Source organism: Hyperolius riggenbachi, chromosome 2, assembly GCF_040937935.1.
Source record: "Hyperolius riggenbachi isolate aHypRig1 chromosome 2, aHypRig1.pri, whole genome shotgun sequence".
Taxonomy (NCBI): Eukaryota; Metazoa; Chordata; class Amphibia; order Anura; family Hyperoliidae; genus Hyperolius; species Hyperolius riggenbachi.
Genome location: NC_090647.1, coordinates 161713815 through 161737142, shown reverse-complemented (window position 1 = coordinate 161737142; position 23328 = coordinate 161713815). Strand labels below are relative to the sequence as shown.

Sequence of the window (23328 nt, the reverse complement as noted above, 5' to 3'; positions counted from 1 at the left end):
CCAGTTTAGGTAGCGACAGGGCCCCCCAGTTCAGGTAGCGACAGGGCCCCCCAGTTCAGGTAGCGACAGGGCCTCCTAGTTCAGGTAGTGACCGTGCCCCCCAGTTCAGGTAGTGACCGTGCCCCCCAGTTCAGGTAGTGACCGTGCCCCCCAGTTCAGGTAGTGACCGTGCCCCCCAGTTCAGGTAGTGACCGTGCCCCCCAGTTCAGGTAGTGACCGTGCCCCCCAGTTCAGGTAGTGACCGTGCCCCCCAGTTCAGGTAGGGACCGTGCCCCCCAGTTCAGGTAGGGACCGTGCCCCCCAGTTCAGGTAGGGACCGTGCCCCCCAGTTCACGTAGTGACCGTGCCCCCCAGTTCACGTAGTGACCGTGCCCCCCAGTTCACGTAGTGACCGTGCCCCCCAGTTCACGTAGTGACTGTGCCCCCCAGTTCACGTAGTGACCGTGCCCCCCAGTTCACGTAGTGACCGTGCCCCCCAGTTCACGTAGTGACAGTGCCCCCCAGTTCAGGTAGTGGCAGGTACCCCCCAGTGCGGAGAGAGAAAAGGGAGCATGTGGACAGCGGTGGAGAAGGGGGAAATCCCCCCTCCCCCTTCCCTCACCTTTGGGGCTCCCTCTCGCTCCCCCTTTATAATGAAGTGATGCGGGCGGCAGCGGCGGGACACTCACGCTATTAGCAGGTGCGAGTGACTCTCTGTATCTGTGCGCTGCTGCTCTGGTCTAGTCCAGACCAGCGCAGCGGCTCACAGAGAGAGAGAGAGAGTCACTCGCACGCCTGCTAATAGCATGAGTGTCCCGCTGCTGCCGCCCGCATCACTTCATTCTAAAGGGGGGAGCAAGAGAGGGAGCCCCAGAGGTGAGGGAAGGGGGGAGACTTCCCCCCCCCCCTTCTCCACCGCTGTCCATACGCTCCCCTTTTCTCTCTCAGTTGCCACCCCAGGGTGACACTTCCGGGTTCGGGTGGCTAGGGGTGGGCAGCAGCTGGCCAGGGGAGTGCACATGCCCCATTTTGCCTGACGTGCGGACGCCCATATCTGCATGATTGTTTAGGGTCTATGGCTAAAAGTACTAGAGGCAGAGGATCAGCAGTACTGTCAGCCAATCTGCATTGTTTAACCTCCTGAGCGGTATGGACGAGCTCAGCTCGTCCATCACCGCCGGAGGCTGCCGCTCAGGCCCTGCTGGGCCGATTTGCACCAAATAAAGTGCAGCACTTTGCCAGCCACGTGTGCTGCCTGATTCGCCGCGAGCAGCGGCGAAAGAGGGCCCCCCTAGCCGCCTGAGCCCTGCGCAGCCGGAACAAAAAGTTCCGGCCAGCGCTAAGGGCTGGATCGGAGGCGGCTGACGTCAGGACGTCGGCTGACGTCCATGACGTCACTCCGCTCGTCGCCATGGCGACGATCTAAGCAAAACAAGGAAGGCCGCTCATTGCGGCCTTCCTTGTTTATTATGGGCGCCGGAGGCGATCGGAAGAACGCCTCCGGAGCGCCCTCTAGTGGGCTTTCATGCAGCCAACTTTCAGTTGGCTGCATGAAATAGTTTTTTTTTAATTAAAAAAAAACCCTCCCGCAGCCTCCCTGGCGATCTCAATAGAACGCCGGGGAGGTTAAAATTAAATAAATATGTCCGCCACCGTATTCCTCTTTTCAAGTTCCCTTTAACGGAAGCGTAGTGAGACTTGCAAGGAATTTTGTCACTGCTATACTACAGTGTAATTTTTCTTAACGGTTATGCTCTTTCAGGTCCTCTTTGCATGTGACCTTTATTTCAGTGGTTAGTTCCTAAGCCCCATTAGTCATGTCTTCCTCTGCAGATGAGAAAGTGAAGATATATCTGTTTTACACAGCCAGACACCAGCGAGGTCCTATATTCTTGTGCTATAAAACTGCAACAATTTTATTAACTTGAGTTTAATCAATTGTCTTTAATTTTGAATGGAAAAACAATAAAGGTCATGGTTGACTCCAATTGATTGTGAGTTTTGTCCATAGCAAATTATGCTGCTAGCCTGGTTAAGGCCAATTGAAATGTGTTTATAGATGAGTAGTCATTTTTAAGCTATAGGTTATGAAAACTTCAGTTAAATGACATAGTTAATTATCATACTGAGTGTCAAAAAAGAACAGGAAGTAAGGAAAAGCTCAACAACAGGACCACAGAATTGCTTATTGGTAGGAGAGCTTTTCGGTGTCTTTTATCCCCTTATACATTCCTAGTGGTTTGGGTCACCCCGAGCTGCTTGGTTACTCTGTTGTACTGGTCCAAGCCATATCCCATACAATCATATCAATCCCTGCCATGTACTGAGGGGGACCAACAGTCCGATACAGGCTGTCTACATGTGGGGTTGATGTGGCTGTGTAAGATTTAAAGCTATAGGCGTACTATACAGCAGCGGTTTTGGATGCTTGCCTAGCTTACAGGGGTGAAAAGAGATAATTTGCATATTCAGGAGTGGTGCATTGTGGGTAACCACAAATGTTCACTAATAGCTGAATTATTGCAAGTTTCCTTCTGTTTTAAGAAGGCAAATTTCACCAAGCATTACTTATTAGTAGGAAGGCTTTTCGGTCTCTTTCATCCCCTTATACATTCTTAGTGGCTTGGGTCACCCTGAGCTGCTTGCTTACTCTGTTTAACAGAAGAAAATAGAAACTTGATTTTCTGATTTGGGAAGGGATATAATTAGGTTTTTATTGCTTCCAGGGCTACTGTTTGAGATTTTTTTTTAGATTGAACTTTTAAATCATGTTTTATTAATATTTTGTTCAGTCAAAAAAATAATTTGTTCAGAGTACATTTACATAAGGTAAATGTACAATACATGTAACCCATAATGGTGAAGACATCCAGAAATTCTCTATATTATCCTCTTTTAGGAGGCACCTAGTCTCTATATCAAGTCATATTTATACCCCTCAACTGCATTCCTGTGGTCTTAAATAAATATCTCCTATAACCCCAGCTCCAAGTCAAGAGAGACACACACAGCTGCAGGTAAAAAGAAAAAAAAAAACCCAAACCACACCTTTGCATATACAGGTCCAAACACTATCGAGCTTCTAGAACTTTTGATCAAAGTACCGTATAAGATAATACACTGTTCCCCGTTCTATAAATACATATACCCCCCCCCCCCCCCCCCATTGCCATTGACAGCCCCCCAATCTACCCACAAAGTCTTTCTCTATACTCAAGCCAGGATGACCACTGTCCGGAAAACGTGTCTCCCCTATTTTGTGCTGATTATACCAGTTCCTCCATTCTCCTAGTATTATTCATCGCATCTGCCAGTTCCACCGCCCCCAGGTCTATATTTTCATTCCAGTTTCTAGTAATTACCTACCTAACTGACCCCATAATAAGGCCAAGGTTTGATTTCTTTGCACCTCTGATTTCACCATTGAACATTGATAATAAAGCTATTTCCGGGGAATGGTCAATCCGGCACTGATTCATTTCCTCATACCACCCAAAAGCTATATCCCACAGTATTTTGACACTATCACAATGCCACCACATGTGCAGGCAGCCACCTCCCCGTTGACCGCATCTCCAACATTCATCTGTCAGTCCTTCCTGCCATCTACACATCTGTGCTGGAGTATAAAACAGCGCGTTGTTACTCTATAATTTCTCTCTTGGACTGAATTCGATATAGAGGACTTATGGGTCAGGATCAGTGATTTTTTTTTTTTCATTAAAATTTTAGAATGACTTTCCCAGATCGGCTTCCCATATGGAAATGGTATTTTCGAAGGGATTAGGTTCTATCTCCCCAAGAAATTGGTATAATTTAGATAGAACGTGCTCAGGTCTGGAATTGCTCTCACACAAATTCTCAAACTTTGAACAGTTTGAGAAATTTCATTTGGTCTCTAGTGGGTGTCACATAAGATGGGTTATTCGCTGTATAATTGTTGGCTATCCAGAATGTATGTTATTTACAGTTAATTATTCCAGGACAAATGTACATCTTCTACATTTAGTATGTGAACACATGTATTTTACATTTTGAAAGCTTTTCAGTATAGTGCTCCTTTAAACTTAAAAATAAATATTCGGTTTTAGCAAAGGAAATAAGAAAATTAGCATTTGCAAAGTTTCACTGTTTCTTGATATTGGGAAACAAAAATCTCACAATAAAAGATGGAATTAAACTTTAAAACGGAACTATAAGTCTGCTTATAAAACAGCAATATGATTGTGAAGAACACGTTTGCCATTTCTTCCTTCATTTCTTCTAATTGTTTCTGCAGATTGTTTCTGCAGATTTCTCCTATCTATAAAATGCCAATAAGTAGAAGTTAGACTATTTGCAGTGTTCCTGTCTTTGCTGTTTTATTGCTGGAAGCAGCTATCTGACAAGCAGCTCTAGCTGTTTAAAAGTAGCAAAAATCATAAATTGCTCCTAACTGGTCCTACAGATCAGTCGGTGAAAACATTATCTAATGCTTTTCTTCCTGTACATACCGCTGTTTTTTTCCATTTCTTTTCTGTCAATTTTCACCACGTGATTCCTGCTCAATGGCTTTTTGTTACTATTGCTAGTTTAAAGAAAACCTGAGGCGGGGTTCTCACAATGCTAGATGCATACAGAGGCTGGGTCTGCCTATAGAGCCCAGCCTCTGTTGCTATTTCAATTCCCCCTAAATCCCCCCCCTGAAAACACAGCCGCACTGCTGACACGCAGCTTGTCAGAGCGGGCTGTGTTCATCTCTTTACTGTCACTCTCGCCGCTCCCCCCGCCTCCTGCAGAGCTCCGGTCCCGCCCGCGTCCCTTCCCTCGCCGCTGATTGGAGGGAAGGGACGCGGGCGGGGACCGGAGCTCTGCAGGAGGCGGGGGGAGCGGCGAGAGTGACAGTAAAGAGATGAACACAGCCCGCACAGCGCGGCTGTGATTTATGATGGATTACAGAGCCCAGGGGGGATTTAGGGGGGATTAAAATAGCAACAGAGGCTGGGCTCTATAGACAGACCCAGCCTCTGTATGCAGCTAGCATTGTGAGAAACCCGCCTCGGGTTCTCTTTAAGGCTTCTTGCACACAGGGACGTTACAGGCGCACGTTAGTGCAGCCTGTAACGCTCCCCCAACGCACAGCAATTTAACACAAGTGGGCTGTTCACACTGCCCACGTTGCGTTACATTGTAACGCAGCAAAGTGCTGCATGCTGTGCGTTCTACGCGGCTAAGCCGCGTTAGACTGTTTGCACATGCTCAGTCATGTTGGGGAGGAGGGGAGAGCTATGCACATGGCTAATTAATATTCACTGCACTCAGTGACGTGCAGTGTTTACTTCCTGGAGCGGCCGCTCTGTGCGGCGATTGGCCGGGCGGGACCACGTGATGCCACATGCTTCCAAGAGTACGCTTCACGGACGCCAGAGTGAGCTGCACAACGCGGCTCACTCCGACTTCCACACCAGAGAGCACCAGGCGTTGCGTTAGGGGCACGTTATGTGCCCTATAACGTCCCCTAAACGCAACGTCCTGGTGTGTAACTAGCCTAAAGAGACATTTCCGTATACTGTAGTCAGATACTGTAATTTAAAATGTGGATTTTGGTAGGTCAATGCACTTGCCTCTGATATAGTAAAACTTCGGGTTTAGTAAATTAAACGTCCAGGTCCCAGTCAAACACCATTATAAGTATATGGGAGTAATGCCTGGTATTGTAAATGTGGATATAATAGAACTTCTGCTATAGTAAACCTGTTTTTTTGGCACCTGCGTTATTCTGTATCCGGCTATAGTGGAATTTTGGCGGGAGCATTTGGCATACGTTAGTCATAGTCCCATGAACCATGGTCGGTGGGCAGGCTGGCTGCCACTTGTAGCCTGATCGCAATCTGAACACTACTCTGGGTCTGAGTGGATCACCTCAAAAGCACCAGCCAGTGAGACTGTATGCCTTGCGTGAAAGCTGAGGGAATTGCCTGTCATCTGTGACTTGCTTGCACATGGCTGTAAAGCTACAGTATCAACCAGGCTGCACAAACATTTGGAGCACACTATAAGTACTGTACCTGCATGTGGTGAGACCTGTGCTTCCTGTCAGGGACAAACTTCTGGAAAGGCCACAAAGGCCATGGCGTCGTAAGCCGAGAAAGCAGGACAGCCACATGTCAAAGTAATCTCTCCAGTTCCAAAGCCACCCTGGTTTGCTGCACATGCAGCCTGAATTTCTGTAAAATAGTTCATAGAATAAAAAAAAAAAAAAAAAAAGCAAGCAGATTTCCTAAAATTGTGAAGATGCTCTACAGAAAAATTACACTTTGGTACCTATTTGTAAAACGCACTTAAAATTTGAAAGCAATGTGGTCTTCCTGTACAGGCCTTTCCCTTAGAAATGTGATCTGCAGGCTGGTACATAGAGCGAGCCTAGCGCCTGGCTTTCTGTCATTTTGTTTTGCAAGCAGTGTTATAATAACATGATCTACATTTGCATGCACGTTATTTCATTATTGTTACCTGTGTGTTTGAATTATGCATAAAATAAATTACATTCTCTACAAACTGTTCATCAAAAACACATTGACTCTTGCACAACCAGCGTGAGAAGACAGCAGCAGCCTGCAGATAAGCCGATATTTCTTCCATAATTAGTTGACACCACACAGACCGTTGATTATAAAAACTTTTAAAGGCCTGGTGCACACCAGAGTTTTTCTGAGCGTTTTGAGTTTTTAAATCTGCTGCTAATGTTATCCTATGTGTCTGTGCACACTGGAGCAATGAGGTTTTGTAAAAAAAAACCATAGCATTACATTGGGAAGAGCTTTTGAAGCCTCTAAAAGCTCCTCCCAATGTAATGTTATGTTTTTTTTTTACAAAACCTCATTGCTCCAGTGTGCACAGACACATAGGATAACATTAGCAGCAGATTTAAAAACTCAAAACGCTCAGAAAAAGTCCTCTGGTGTGCACCAGGCCAAAGTGAGGATTTATAGTTGATTACATTGGAAAAAGAGTTGGGAGAGATTTTAACTGTTTTCTGGTAATAATCAAACTACACACAATATCTGTAGCTGATCTTACTAGTAATTGGGGCACAACTCCCTCACTATGCAGTTTGATGAGTTTAAAGGAAACCCGAGGTAAAAATAAACTGATGAGATAAACAATTGTATCTATCCTAATCCTGAAAATTGCATCTTTTTTAGAATCCCAAGGTTTTTTTTTTTTACTTTAGAAACGTTAAAGAGTATGTTCAACTATTTAAGGACCACCAGCTTACACCCCCTAGTGACCAGGCTATTTCTCACAATTCGGGCCACTGCAGCTTTAACAGCTTGCTGCAGGGCCATACGATGTAGCACACATATAAATCTGCCCACAAATAGTTTCTATTGGAGGGCTCTGATGGCTGCTGCAAGGTGTTTTTTTTTTTTTTTATTATTAATTTCTAATTTTATTTTAAATAAAAACAAAAACCCTTTTTTTTCTTTTTTTCCCTCCTTCTGAGAGCCAGTCATGGTGATCCTTTCTCATAGGCATCAGCCTATGAGAGGGGATCGCTAGTTAGCCGCTGCAGGGGACAGCTGAGTGACAGGGCTGTCCCCAGTACAGCGCTGCAGTAGATTGCAGTACTGTGCAAGTAAAAAATGCTGTTCCTTTTTTTTTTTTTTTGTCTGTCAGTGACGTTTACCGCTGGCAGACTGTTAAGGAAGCTCTGCTCCCATCACTCGAGCGAGGATGCCTGCGCATTGGTGCGCACAATCCCCACTAATCTCCTCCCCAGGACTTGACGCCTTTTGGCATTAGGATGCCCTGTGGGAGCCACCTTGCGGCCACCAATCGGCGGTCGTAAGGTGGATAATGTTGTATTGCCTCTTATGGATGATACAGGATTTCACACAGTGAGGCACAGTTCTATGAACTACTGACTTTTTTCTTTTTTTGTTTCATATCCCCTGTACTCAGAAGCTGTTCTTTTCCAGAAAATAGGTTCATGGCTGTAATTCCTTATCAATGAGGATTACACTTTAATCCGGCAAGGTTCCGACTGGAGGGAAACTGTTGTATTCCTGAATGTTGACTTTTTCAGACAGAAAAAAAAGAACACAGCCTAACCAATTGTATGCTTGGCACTGTACATATGTCTATCTGTTCGTGTCACATGTCACTTGGGTACACTTTAAGTCACAGTTTTCAGCTTAATATGTCTACGGACAAGACATGTAGGTTAAACGTTGCTTCCACATGAGACTTCACTGTCTATACAGTGGAGGAAATAATTATTTGACCCCTCACTGATTTTGTAAGTTTGTCCAATGACAAAAATGAAAAGTCTCAGAACAGTATCATTTCAATGGTAGGTTTATTTTAACAGTGGCAGATAGCACATCAAAAGGAAAATCGAAAAAATAACCTTAAATAAAACATAGCAACTGATTTGCATTTCATTGAGTGAAATAAGTTTTTGAACCCCTACCAACCATTAAGAGTTCTGGCTCCCACAGAGTGGTTAGACACTTCTACTCAATTAGTCACCCTCATTAAGGACACCTGTCTTAACTAGTCACCTGTATAAAAGACACCTGTCCACAGAATCAATCAATCAAGCAGACTCCAAACTCTCCAACATGGGAAAGACCAAAGAGCTGTCCAAGGATGCCAGAGACAAAATTGTAGACCTGCACAAGGCTGGAATGGGCTACAAAACCATTAGCAAGAAGCTGGGAGAGAAGGTGACAACTGTTGGTGCGATTGTTCGAAAATGGAAGGAGCACAAAATGACCATCAATCGACCTCGCTCTGGGGCTCCACGCAAGATCTCACGTCGTGGGGTGTCAATGGTTCTGAGAAAGGTGAAAAAGCATCCTAGAACTACACGGGAGGAGTTAGTGAATGACCTCAAATTAGCAGGGACCACAGTCACCAAGAAAACAATTGGAAACACATTACACCGCAATGGATTAAAATCCTGCAGGGCTCGCAAGGTCCCCCTGCTCAAGAAGGCACATGTGCAGGCCCGTCTGAAGTTTGCCAATGAACACCTGAATGATTCTGTGAGTGACTGGGAGAAGGTGCTGTGGTCTGATGAGACCAAAATAGAGCTCTTTGGCATTAACTCAACTCGCTGTGTTTGGAGGAAGAAAAATGCTGCCTATGACCCCCAAAACACCGTCCCCACCGTCAAGCATGGGGGTGGAAACATTTTGCTTTGGGGGTGTTTTTCTGCTAAGGGCACAGGACAACTTAATCGCATTAACGGGAAAATGGACGGAGCCATGTATTGTGAAATCCTGAACGACAACCTCCTTCCCTCTGCCAGGAAACTGAAAATGGGTCGTGGATGGGCGTTCCAGCACGACAATGACCCAAAACATACAGCAAAGGAGTGGCTCAAGAATAAGCACATTAAGGTCATGGAGTGGCCTAGTCAGTCTCCGGACCTTAATCCAATAGAAAACCTATGGAGGGAGCTCAAGCTCAGAGTTGCACAGACAGCCTCGAAACCTTTGGGATTTAGAGATGATCTGCAAAGAGGAGTGGACCAACATTCCTCCTAAAATGTGTGCAAACTTGGTCATCAATTACAAGAAACGTTTGACCTCTGTGCTTGCAAACAAGGGTTTTTCCACTAAGTATTAAGTCTTTTATTGTTAGAGGGTTCAAAAACTTATTTCACTCAATGAAATGCAAATCAGTTGCTATCTTTTATTTAAGGTTATTTTTTTCGATTTTCCTTTTGATGTGCTATCTGCCACTGTTAAAATAAACCTACCATTGAAATGATACTGTTCTGAGACTTTTCATTTCTTTGTCATTGGCCAAACTTACAAAATCAGTGAGGGGTCAAATAATTATTTCCTCCACTGTATGTGGCCATTCAGACTCTCATTTATTCTGTTCTGACTAAGAACGTTACTCTAGTTAAATTGAACCTGGAGTGAAGAAGATCACAAAAAGATAAATATGTGTACATTGTTCTAATTGGGATTCCTTTGAAATCTCGTTTTTATTTTATGGGTTAAGAATCTATGTTTGCAGATTGGCCTTGATATCTTCTCTTTATGATTGTTGAGTTCCTGAAAATGAGTAATGACCTCCTGAACCTTTCACCATACTCCTTGCTCCTTCCCTGCTGTCAGAAGTGCTCCTCACAGTTGCACAGAAGCTTTTATAGCCTCTTATTAGAGAGATGATAAGACTTGGTCCAGCTGGAGAGAGACTAGAATTTATAGCGCTTTTAATAATCCTTACAACCAAAATAGGAGAAAGGAAAGGCAGGCAAGTTCAAAATAGGGATTGTTTATATAGAGCTGTTTATTTCATCATGCTACATGTCACTTCAGGGTTGCTGTCAGTCCCCTAATTTCAAGTCTTATAATTAGTGATGGCTGTATGATTCCAACTATTTTAATAGATTAGAAATAAATGCTTACTCAATCTCTAGTAAGCTTATATGACCTATTACTCATCCCACATGAGTTACACTAGCAGAGTGTGTTACAGTTAACAAAAGCAGCCATCTTGTTATGCTGTTGGATATGTCAGACTGTTAAACCCAATTGCAGCACTTGCATTCTTTAACTGCACAGATTGTTCCCCAAACTCCAGTTGTTTTCCCCACAAACCTTTCTTATTTTCTATGTCCAGCAGTAAAAAACAGAAAATCATCTGGGGGATATTCAGTTCACACTGATCCTCACAGTACTCTTAGATTTTGCCCCCCCCCCCCCCCATTTTGTATTGAGAGGTGTGGAAGATACCCCTTGTAAGAAATTCCATATTCCAGGCACTCTTGTTGATCTTTTAGGGCTCGTTTCCACTTGTGCAGTGTGAATTTGTTGCGGAAACCGTGAAAACGAATTTGCATGCGAATGCGAATTGTATCGCAAAATTCGCGTTTTTATGTTTTTTAAGTATTGGAATTTAACCATGTCAGTGCCTGTGTGCTTTTACGTAGGTTTTAGGCGAAAACGTACGTGAATTCGCATGAAAATTCACATAGCGAAAACACATGCAAATTTCCTATTGATTACATTGTATGCGCCTTGTGGGGTACGAATTCTGATGGCTCTGCTGTGCAGATTTTTCCTGCACAGAAAAACGCTCTGTTTTCCTGACCAGTGGAAACAGGCTAATTAAGTTGTATTGGTTGTGCGAATCTGCGTGCAGAAAACGCATGCAGATTCGTTGCTGACGCATGCTGAGTCATTGACCTAGAGCAAGCATATAAGCCAGGGAGGACACCATCCAGTATCTATGTTGGTTCTGAGTCGGTGCATTAGTATATCGGTATGAAAATCAGAAAATTAGCCAAAACATGAACTATTTTTTATTTTTTGATTATTTTTTTTTTGATAGAAGGAAATCAACAGAGGTAGCCTCCACAGTCCTGTTACTGCAAGAATCTTCATCATCCCTCCCTTTGGACTGTCTAGCCTATATAAAGTCTTTTGGGGGAAAAAGGGCTTTATATATCTATAAACAGCACTTGTATACACTCATCTCTCACTCATTACACTTGAGAGTTCATAACTTAATAGTGTGTGTGTTTTGATTCTAAAGACCATTATTCCTCCATTAGGCAATAACTTGATTATTTTCCTTTACACTGTACTTAATTCTCTTGTGTTTTTCATTACAGGTGGCTCACCTTATATGGCAATGAAAATAAACGAAGCAAAGGACTTACTGGAATCTAGTAGAAAATGACAAAGGAGAAATTAATAATTAATACCTTTACTAAGTATCTGAATCCTCGCTGCCACAATGAATAGCATAGCGCTGTCTATCTGTTGGCAAAAGATTCAGAGTCTGTTCTCTAAATAAACCTCTACTTATTTAATTTTATTTTTTTTACTAACTGTTTAGTATTTTCAAAATTTAGAAACATGACTTGAAGCAGATTTATACTAAACCACTTCACAACTGAGGGGTTTTACCCCTGAAACGCCAGAGCAATTTTCACCGTTCAGCGCTCCTTCCATTCATTCATCTATAACTTTATTATTACTTATCGCAATGAAATGAACTATATCTTTTTTTTTTCTGCTACCAATTAGGCTTTCTTTAGGTGGGACATTATGCCAAGAATTATTTTATTCTAAATGTGTTTTAATGGGAAGATAGGAACAAATGTGGGAAATCATTATTTTTCAGTTTTCGGCCATTATAGTTTTTAAATAATGCATGCTATTAAAACCCATGAAATGTATTTGCCCATTTGTCAAGGTTTAAATTATGTCCCTATCACAATGTTTGGCGCCAATATTTTATTTGGAAATAAAGGTGCATTTTTTCAGTTTTGCGTCCATCCCTAATTACAAGCCCATAGTTTATAAAGTAACAGTGTTACACCCTCTTGACATAAATATTTACAAAGTTGAGTCCCTAAGGTAACTATTTATGTATTTTTTTTTTAATTGTAATTTTTTTTTTTTGTATTACAAAAAAAAAATAATTGGGGAGTGTGGGAGGTAATGAGTTAATTTATAGTGTAAAACTAATGTATCTGTATATGAAAAATGCTTTTGGGTGTAGTTTTACTATTTGGCTACAAGATGGCCACAGTAAGTTATGAGGCTGGGAAACTTTATTTTTTTCACAATGATCGTTTCTCATAGAAGCAGCTGATCATTGCGGGGGGGCTTAGATCAACGTTCATTGATCTCCGCGCAAGCAGGAGTGCGCGCGGGAGCGGCGGGGGGTGCGGATATCTCTGTCCCTGGTGGTGAAAGGATGGAAAAAGGGACGGAGATATCCGCACATGTGGGGGTAAAGTGGTTAAAGGACATCTGAAACAAATCGTTAATGTTTTTGTTATCATACATAACCTATGTAGAGCGAAGACTCTGGATACCATTTGCCATTCCGGTCCTCGCTCCGTCCCATCATTCCTGCACCATCCCCAGTGGAAGGTATTCAACCTGCTAGGTCAAAAAGCTACACATGCAGCCTTTATAACTACATGTGTCCCCGAGGAGTATGTATGAAATCGCCACCGAGAGATTTGGGCGCAGGATACAGCCGATATACGGCTTACCCTGCTCCTGCATAAGTCCCGGCAGCGTTAATTACTATTCCCCCTCCAGGTAGACGTGGATGGTAGGGAATTATGTATTTCGGCTTCCAGCTATTGCTGGCGACCGAATTACAGTGTTTTAAAAGTAACTTCAGCTAAGTGTTCTGACTGCGCCGCAGTTACTCACTGTGTGCTGCTATAGCCGTAATTCCTATTATGGTCTATGGTGGCGCCGACTGCGCCCAAATCTTCTGCACAGTTATTACAGCACTCAATCCCCGAGTGCTGCAGTACAGATGTGTAGATCTTTAGACGCAACTACTTCTGAAAGCTGCCTTAGTAATGCCAAAGACCTAGAAGAGCGAGTAGCTTCCACCAGGGATGGGGCAGAAACGACAGGGCGGCACAAGGAACTGGATGGCTCTGTGTTATGCAGACTGAAGTGATTTTTTTGTTTTGTTTTTTCACTTGAGATTTGCTTTAAATGGTCTCATTTATTTTAAAAGAAGACCTCTTTATTATATTTACTGAATAGTGAACTATGAGCCTGAAACTCGAGCCACTTGCATAGAATATCAGAATGTCTCCCTCTGGCAACTTGCCAAGGGCATTTGGGAACTTTGGGGCTGGTCCACAAAAACCTGGTAAATTTTCCATGTGCACGGCAAATTTATAAGTACTTATGTCATTTGAATGCCACGCTTTGTGCAGTTGGTGCATCCCTCGGTACTTGAGTAACGCATGGGTTGCTGTGGTAATGGGTGTTATGCTATTTGCTTAACATACTTAACCTGAGCAATACAAAACATGTGGGTTGCACAACACAGGCTATGCAAATGGAGTAAGTACTTGCCTTGCGCTCTTTGTGAATGGCAAATTTACCAGCTTTTAATGAAACAACCTCTTTCTAGCCAGGGTTGGCCTTTCAGCAGAGACGGACAAAGATCTAGCCTGAGACTGATCGGCTGGGAGGCGCCATGCGACTGTCTACTAGAAGGAGTTTAGATTATACTTTATTCCTTCAGAGTAAACTTTTGAGATTCTCTGGAGTTCTTCTGTGATGTAATTTAACTGGAATGTTAAAGTGCAAGTTTACTGCTGTAAATTAATTATTAAGGTCAGCCAATTACCTTCAACAAATAAATCAGTGTGACACAATCTCATTTTGGATGGCATGCCTATTTCAGGCTGTATGGTCTGTGCTGCCCCATATAAATATTTATAAAGCAAGATTGTGATGGAATCAGCTTATCACTGCCAATCAACACTAATTTGTATTCTCTTTTATTTATAAATTAGAAACATTAATGGCAGTTTACTAAACAAGATGCAGATGTTTAGTGTATGTGTTAGCACCTCTTATTTTAAGCATACATTGTGCATATGCTAATTATTCATAAAAAATACACACAGTGGGCTTTTCATACAATTATTTGAGAATGAAAAATAATGGAGGTATACACATTGTAGCCCAGCAAATTCCTTTTTTATTTTTATTATTATTTATTTTATTCTGTTAATTTGTGCTGAGGTCACGGATGCATTTCCTCCCATTCTGTTTTTGCATCCTATATCATTTATTGCTTATCTTCATCCACTTCTGCGGTGTGGCACTTAATAGGCAGAACGCACACAGCAGAGTACTTAAACTTGATGGTCATAAAGTGTGTTTGTTATTCCATTATCCATGCTAAGCTTTCTTGAAATGTAAATAAAGACCTATTGTGACGTTCTGTATGCATAGATGATAGAATGGAATACTTGCCAAAATCTTTAAATGCTGAACAGTGTGGCAAAAGTTAAGACCCCTCTCTGGTTTTTATTGGTGTCTGTGGCCTTTATTTGGAGAGATTTAGTCTCTCCCATAACTAGTAATCGTATATGAGGAAATAATTCCAATCGAGATAGAAATATACATATAGCACATTCTGTTCTTTTTTTGTGTGTGTGAAGAATGGATATAGCATCAGTCAAGTATTTGTTGCTTTCTGAATTCTCATTAAACTAACCTCTTTATAAAGGTCTTCACAGTCTTCTCAGAAGCAATAGGAAATGAGGGTAATTTGCACAGAGGGAATGCAGACAACAACTAAAGGTTTTAGCAAATAATTACGGTGCAGTATCAAAAGGTTTTAGAGGAGTTGCACAAATCAGAAATAGTTATCCTTATGATTTTTTTTTCTACAGATGTATTTAACCACTTAACATCTCAGTCGTTTTTAGCTTATGCATCCGAGCAATGTTCACCTCCCATTCATTAGCCTATAACTTTATCACTACTTATCACAATGAACTGATCTATATCTTGTTTTTTCCGCCACCAATTAGGCTTTCTTTGGGGGGTACATTTTGCTAAGAGCCACTTTACTGTAAATGCATTTTAACAGGAAGAATAAGAAAAAAAATGAAAAAATTCATTATTTGTCGGTTTTCGGCCATTATAGTTTTAAAATAATACATGCCTCCATAATTAAAACCCACGTATTGTTATTGCCCATTTGTCCCGGTTATTTCACCATTTAAATTATGTCCCTATCACAATGTATGGCGACAATATTTTATTTGGAAATAAAAGAACATTTTTTCCGTTTTGCATACATCACTATTTACAAGCTTATAAAAAAAAAAAAAAAATAGAGAGAAATATTTCATCTTTACATAGATATTTAAAAAGTTTAGACCCTTAGGTAAATATTTATGTGTTTTTTTTTTTTTTTTTTATTAAACATTTTATGTGGGCATTTTTGGGAGGGTGGGATATAAAAGTGTTTTATTTGGGGAAATATTGGTGTATTGTAATGTTTTTTGGCATTTACTTGTAGTTTTACTTTTTGGCCACAAGATGGCAATCTCGAGTTTGTTTACATGACGTCACTCTAAGCGTACAATGTACGCTTAGAGGGACACAGCTTCAGAAAGAGCGAAGTTTCGAGAGAAGCTTTCGCTTTTTCAGCGGGGGAGAGGAATCAATGATCGGGCTCCATAGCCCGATACATTGATTCCGTGGCTACCGACTCCGCAGCCGGGAGTGCGCGTGCACGCGCGCGATCGGCCGCGGGAGCGCGCCTGTCCTCCTTGACGTTTTTATACGTCAAGGAGGACAAAGTGGTTAAAAACGAGCTAAACTCCTCCACTGGAGAAAAGGAAAACACAGATAAACCCACACTGTGTGTATTTAGAGAGAACAGCCTGTCTAATTCTTCCTTATCTGAAAGTAATGAGCCATTGTAATTTTGAGTTGTCATCTCTGTCTGATCTGTGCTGCAGTGTGTCGTTCAGACAGGCTATATGTATACACAGGGGGTTAGTACATCCTCACATGTTTAATGCATATGTGTGTAGATTATTAAATTCTGCCAATGTACTAAGTTATGAGCGTTGCATGTCTGTACTCTATGCAGTAAATATATTTAAAATACTCCTGGCTTGCTGCCTTGTATCTTCATCATCTAGCTCCTGCTTGACGAAAAATGGGAGTTCTTTTCTCCGGTATAGAGCAGATCACTGGACTATTCCCACCTTCTCTTTAGCTGCAGCTACAATCCCTCACTAATCTGCGTGTAATCAAGCATATATAATCCTTACGACACCCGGTACTTTTCCGTTAGCCGTGCGCACGCATCCGATAGATGGCGCTAATTACATTAATAGCCACGTAACAAAAGTGTAATGTAACCGATTCTATTTTTTTTTTTACTGGCCGTCTCGCTGCGGCCAAACTTTTTATCAAAAGTGAGTTTATTGAATGAAATGAACCCAGCGTCAATGTAACAGATGAAGCCGCCGGCTTCGGCTCTGCCTCCTCTCCTCCCCTGGCTCTCTCCTACAGAACACTGGCAGCCGGGGGACACGCATGTCCCTGAGAGTCGTTCGTCGCGCCAGGCAAAGCAGAGCGGGGAGGCTGCAGACATTGCTTCTGCCAGCACCCGCTCTGCAAGAACGAACGGCATTTCCTGCCGCGATGAACGACTCTGGGGGGACACGCATGTCCCCGGCTGCCAGTATTGTATAGGAGAGGGACAATGTAGCCGCCGGCTTACTTTCATTAAATTAGCTCACTTTTGATAATACATTTGGCCGCAGCGAGATGGCCAGTAAAAAAAAACAATAGAATCGATTACATTACACTTGTTACGTGAATATTAATGTAACGGAAAAGTACCGGGTGTCATAAGGATTATATATGCTTGGATTGGATTTCCACAAAACATGCACTGTTGGTGGGCCTTGAGGACAGGGTTGGGGAACACTGATCTAGAGGACAAAAGTGTGTGCATGGTTTGTTAATTAAAGGGAACCTAAACTGAGAAGGGAGGGGGGACACCAAGAGCCCAATAGTGTGATATTATATAGATGATAATTAATAATGAGTAATATAACAATTTAATACTCACAAACCAGGGTTACCATTAGGCAGCCACTGTGAAGGCAGGTGGGGAGATTAACCTGACCCCACTCAGGATTAAAAGTCGCTCTCTGTAGATGGGGGAAGAAGATGGGTACAACCCTCCACCAAGGGTGGACTTAGCAATATGTAGAAGCTTTCCAGAGGCGCCAATAGAATAAAAGTCACTTAAACGAGCTTAAAACCGATGGGGCAGTGGTGGGCCTATCCCATCCATGCAGACAAAGCAAACAAAGGAAGGAATGTGGCATCAACAGTCAAAGAACAATTTATTTATACTCCACAGTAAAAATAGGCAACGCGTTTCACGGGCTCAATCCCGCTTCATCAGGCCAATCAAAAAGGAGCATACAGCAAAACAGCATCAAAAACCACACTGAGCGCCTCTGTCTGTCACAGGGTTGAGTTCTTTTAGGCTGTAATATGCATAGCAGGAACATAGGAAGTACTGGATTAAGAACTAAGTGATCAGGTGCTGATACATTAGTCTTTTACAAACTGGGCTTTATTTATGAGATATTACTTCCTTTCCACAGTTTATTTAAAGCTTTCGACTAAAGTTCTACTGTATTTGTAGTACAAAAAGTAAATAGGATGTTTCGTCACTATGCAGTTTCAGGAAACTTAAATTAGATCTCCACTTACAGAGTTCTTCACATCAGCGTCTGTGCCGGTGTACCATAGCAGCACACCTCAGGCAAGAAAAGAATGAAAGGTTTGGAAAGAATAAAAATCTTGTCTGTAAAAATCACTTCTGACATTGGAAAAGGCTATTTATTGCCTCAATTGGATATCCAGATTGTCGCTCAGTGTTTTCAGGCTGACAAATTGGGTCATATGTAATAACATTTAATATTAGCTTTCTTAACTTCAGTCTGCAGCTGCTATATTGTTTTTAGGAAACATTCTGAAAACCATAGCAACCGTATACGACTAGTGTGAAAGATACACAGAATTCTCCACTCTCTGTTCGTCTCACTGGTTCATAAGTCTGTGTAAAGCAGGAAGTAAAATTTAATGAATCCCTTTGCATCCTCACAGCTTTGCCGAGTTTACTGAAATTATAGATGCATTCACTACAGAGGAGGGCATATCTGGGGGGATGCTGGGAATGTGTGATTGGCAGTTGGAATAAACATTCCATTGTCCAGAGTGTGGCGCTACGCAGCTTTTGCTGTGAAAGCGTATGGACGGCTACAGAGCAGAGACTAGGGAAACGCCAGAGTAATTATAGCTATGTCTGTGTAGTAAAGCTTGTTAAACGTATCCAAATGTGTAGAAATGAGTTGACACGCTTTGATATTTTTTTTCTTAGTGACAGTCTGTGGAGATATACTTTAAGAATGATATGAGACAAATTGGCAGCCCATTGTGATGCTGATTAAGATCCTGGTTATGTAAGTCTCAATTAAGGTAATGACTGGTTCTGCTACATATTATAAGTACTCCTTTCCACACAGATCTTTTTACTCTTTCTTGTCCATACCCTTTCTTAAAGGAGTTATCAGGAAAAATTCGTAAAATGAGGTTTACTCACCTGGGGCTTTCTCCAAGCCTCAGGTGAGTAAACCTCATTATACGATTTCTTCCTGATAACTCCTTTAAAGCAAACCTGAATTGAAAAGTAAAAGTCAAAATAAACATACACTCGCTATACTTGCCTTCCGCCTAGTCTGTTTATCTTTCTCCTGTCCTGTGTCCTGTTTGTCAACTATGATCAATAGAATTCTCCATCCTCTATGGCGATGACCCCATAACAGCTTCCGGGTCAGCAGTCCATTAACCAGTAATATTCCTTGAGCCAATAGGTAAAGGACATTACCTTGCACATCAGTTGCCGTTTCATTTGTAACTGACAATAACTGATATAGTGCGGCTTCCAGCTTCCTGAGAGACAAGTCTTATAAGATCTTGTCAGAACTAGAAAGAATCATTGTTAAAAGAAAATGGTGAGCTACTAAGAGAAAATGATGGGGAGGTAAGTATGTAATACACTTCATTTGCAGGTCCATCATGTGTTTATTTTAAATAATTTTTCTTGGTTCAGGTTCACTTTAAAGGAAGGCATTTGCCCTCTTGTGCTGCTAAGGTTCCCTGGCTGAGTCTCAGGTGTAAGGAATTCTATAAGCAGAGTTCTACTTCAGGTTTATTTTAACCACTTCACCACTGAGGGGTTTTACCCCCTGAGCACCAGAGCAATTTTCACCTTTCAGCGCTCCTTCCATTCATTCGTCTATAACTTTATTATTACTTATCGCAATGAAATGAACTATATCTTGTTTTTTTCGCCACTAATTAGGCTTTCTTTAGGTGGGACATTATGCCAAGAATTATTTTTTTCTAAATGTGTTTTAATGGGAAAATAGGAAAAATGTGGGGAAAAAAATAATTATTTTTCAGTTTTCGGCCATTATAGTTTTTAAATAATGCATGCTACTGTAATTAAAACCCATGAAACGTATTTGCCCTTTTGTCCCGGTTATAAAACCATTTAAATTATGTCCCTATCACAATGTTTGGCGCCAATATTTTATTTGGAAATAAAGGTGCATTTTTTTCCGTTTTGCGTCCATCCCTAATTACAAGCCCATAGTTTATAAAGTAACAGTGTTATACCCTCTTGACATAAATATTTAAAAAGTTCAGTCCCTAAGGTAACTATTTATGTATTTTTTTTAATTGTAAATTTTTTAATTTTTTTTTAATTACAAAAAAAAAAAAAAAATGGGGAGTGTGGGAGGTAATGAGTTAATTTTATGTGTAAAAGTCATTTATTTGTATGTGAAAAATGTGTAGGGTGTAGTTTACTATTTGGCCACAAGATGGCCACAGTAACTTTTTGTTTTAATGCGACCTCCAAGCTTCCTTCCGGAAGCTTGTAGGAAGAATAAGGAGGCTGGACACGTGAGTTTTTTCTCACAATGATCGCGCTGCCCATAGGAGAGCAGCTGATCATTGCGGGGCTTAGATCAACGAACGGGAATGGATTTTCCCGTTCATTGATCTCTGGGCGAGCGGGCGGCGGCGGTTTTACTAGCGGCGGGCGGCGTGTTTACGAGCGGGAGCGCGGGCAGCGTCGGGAACGCGGAAAGTACGTGTACGTCTCCGTCCCTGGTTTTTAAAGGATGGAAAAAGGGGCGGAGAAATACGTACGCGCGGGGGTAAAGTGGTTAAACTGCGCAAAATAACTTTTTTCCCTTTTTAGAGATGTCAATGACCTTATGTGTTACAGAACTGTCTGTTATGTTTATGTAAAGTTTGAGTTCAGCATAATTTAAATTTTTCTGAGCAGTGTCTGTGTCGCTTCCAAAACAAGTACACTGTGCAGTAACCTTGGCAGTCTTACAAGATCAGGAGCTATAGAGGCTTCATCACATTCTGCGCCTGGATCCCAGCTGTTCTTAGAAGGGACCATCAGCTGGCTCCACAAAGCTATCTCTCTTTGGACTGTCTCATCCCTAGATTGGATGCAGAACACGTCCATGTAATGTGCAAAAAACTAAATATGTAATAAAATGTTATACTTGCTGCCAGCTCCTCTCTGGAATCAACTGCTACTGGCGAAATACAACAGAAAAACTCATAAGCCTTTACAGCAAACAAATTCAATAAGAGGAAGGGGAAAAAAACTCTATTTGTTTTATTTAAACCAAATGTCATGGCTGCCAAATGGATAAAATGGAAAGTGTATGTGCGGCACTTTATAAATGACATTTTATGGGGGCTCATCAAAGGCCCCCTTGGCTTTAATTAGCTCTAAGTTCAAAGCATCAATCTATGTGAGTGGGCAAAAGACAATGGCAGCCTTCATTATGAATATTCAGCTCTGACTGTGAGCTGGGAGATGCTTAAAATTCAAGAACAAATCAGAGTAAAGGCCTACTGTGATAATGGATTGTGCTTTGGCGAGCCACAAAATCTCTGTTATGCTACTTGTGTTGGGAGGTCAATGATCCGTGTGATATATTGTGTACATAATGACCTATAAGCGTACATATGCTTCAATTAAGATTCTGAGTAGAAAACTGTAATTGCTAAGCTTCCTGCAATTTTATTTCTATTCTTTTAATTTTCCTTTTTTTTTTTTTTTCTTATTCTTGACTGAAATATATTTTAAGCATACTATTGTCTCCTGGTATACTTTTTTGATACTAAAATTGAATAATTACAAGCAGCATTCATGTATAATTGCAGCAGCGTGCTAATCTCAATGTATGCTGAGGCAAACTAAAAAAAGCTAAGAAGAGCCGAAACACAAAGTATGCATTACAAGATGTCAATAATTAATGGCTTTTAATCAAAAACAGACAAAGGGTACAAAAAACCCAAATCGCCCAAGTAGAGCAAAACCGCATAAGTATGTCCCTGCTGCCACCTATTCACCTGCCATTGGCAACTGGGCCCCCTAAACAGGTAAAAAACTGAGGTCCGTGTAAACCATTCTTATACATCATTCACTGCCATTACATAAAGTAACATAACATATAAAAAGACCATCACATGTAGGAGCAATATGTTAAAAATGATGTGTGTAATATTAAGGCATAAAGAATATATAGGCTAAGGGAAAGAAGTATTTGATCTCCTGCTGATTTTTGCTTGTTTTCCCTTTGACCTGGAAATGACCAGTCTATGATTGTAACGGTAGGTTTATTGTAGCTGTGAGAGACAAAATAGCAACAAAAGAACCCTCAAAAACTTAGTTCCCCAAAGTGAGAGCTTGATGTCCATTGTAGTGAGTGAAATAAGTAACGTATCCCTATTAAAAGATGACTTGGCACTTGGTGGCAAAACCCTTGTTGGCAATCAAAGTGGTCAGACATTTCTTGTAGTTGGCCACCAGGTTTGCACACATCTAAGGAGGGATTTTGGTCCAGTCCTCTTTGAAGATCCTTTCAAAGTCAGTATGGTTTTGAGGCAGATGTTTTGCAATTAGAACCTTCAACTCCCTCCACAGATTTTCTATTGGACTTCTATTGTTCCCTTGGCTGTGTTTTTTTTTTGGGTCATTGTCATGCTGGAAGCCCCATCAATGGCCCATCTTCAGTGTTCTGCCTGAGGGATGGAGGCTCTCCTCTAATACTTGACCCCTCAATGCAGAGTCCCATGGTTGTCCTGTACCTTTTACAAAAAAACTGCTGCTAATCAAAACGTTTCCACTTCCATGATTGACTGTTCAGATGGTGTTCTTTTTTTTTTTTAAGTTCTGGGGAAGCTATAATGGGTTCCAGTATAGCCGTATGCCTGACCTTTTGTGGGTGGATAAATGTGCTCACCCGGAACAAGCTTGTCCACCGGTTGAGCATGTGGTAAATAGATTAAAAACAGCAGTGAATGGCCGGAATAAGATTCAGTAATAGGAGTATACGTTATTAGCTATGTGTTCCACAGGGCACTTCCCCACTTCCTGGAACCTATTACAGCTTCCCCAGACATGGCCTGAGGCAAAAGAAGGTGATCCCAGGAGCCAGAGGATCTACTGTTTAATGCTTGGTCCCCGGCTCTTAAGAGGGATGCAATCTTGACTGCTTGTAGCCCATACGGGGTGAGACCTTTCCAACGGCATTGTCCCTGCTTCTATACGACTATTTCAGTGTACGCTCTTTTTGTCTTCCTTCAGTATAGATATGGTCTTGCACAGGAAACGGCACCTGAAACCACTACCCTCCACTCTTATCGCTACCTTGAGATTTATTTTCTCACAACATTGCCATCAGTGAAGAAAAGCCTATTTTGTCAAACACCAGGTCAAGTTCTAGAGGTTCTTTATAAACCGTGGGAGAGTCATGCCTGCCTAAAAGTATTTAGGCTCCTTTCACACATATCGTGAAACGTTGCAGCACTCTCCCCACCGCAATTCGTCGCAGTGGCTATTAGTTTCTATGAGAAAGGCCGCAGTACATGCGATGTGATGTGTATGTGACAGAAGTACTCAGAAGCTGAATTG

At 41.8% G+C, this 23328-nt stretch overlaps 1 protein-coding gene across 1 annotated transcript in view; it reads left to right on the top strand.

Annotated features, from left to right (window-relative positions):
* DNAJC15 (DnaJ heat shock protein family (Hsp40) member C15) overlaps positions 1 to 11805 on the top strand; it is a 68771-nt gene extending 56966 nt beyond the window's left edge. The window contains exon 6 of the mRNA XM_068267786.1: positions 11600 to 11805. Coding sequence (XP_068123887.1) covers positions 11600 to 11667 — 68 coding nt within the window. The 3' untranslated portion in view covers positions 11668 to 11805. The remainder of the gene's footprint in view (positions 1 to 11599) is intronic.
* Positions 11806 to 23328: the final 11523 nt, after the last annotated feature.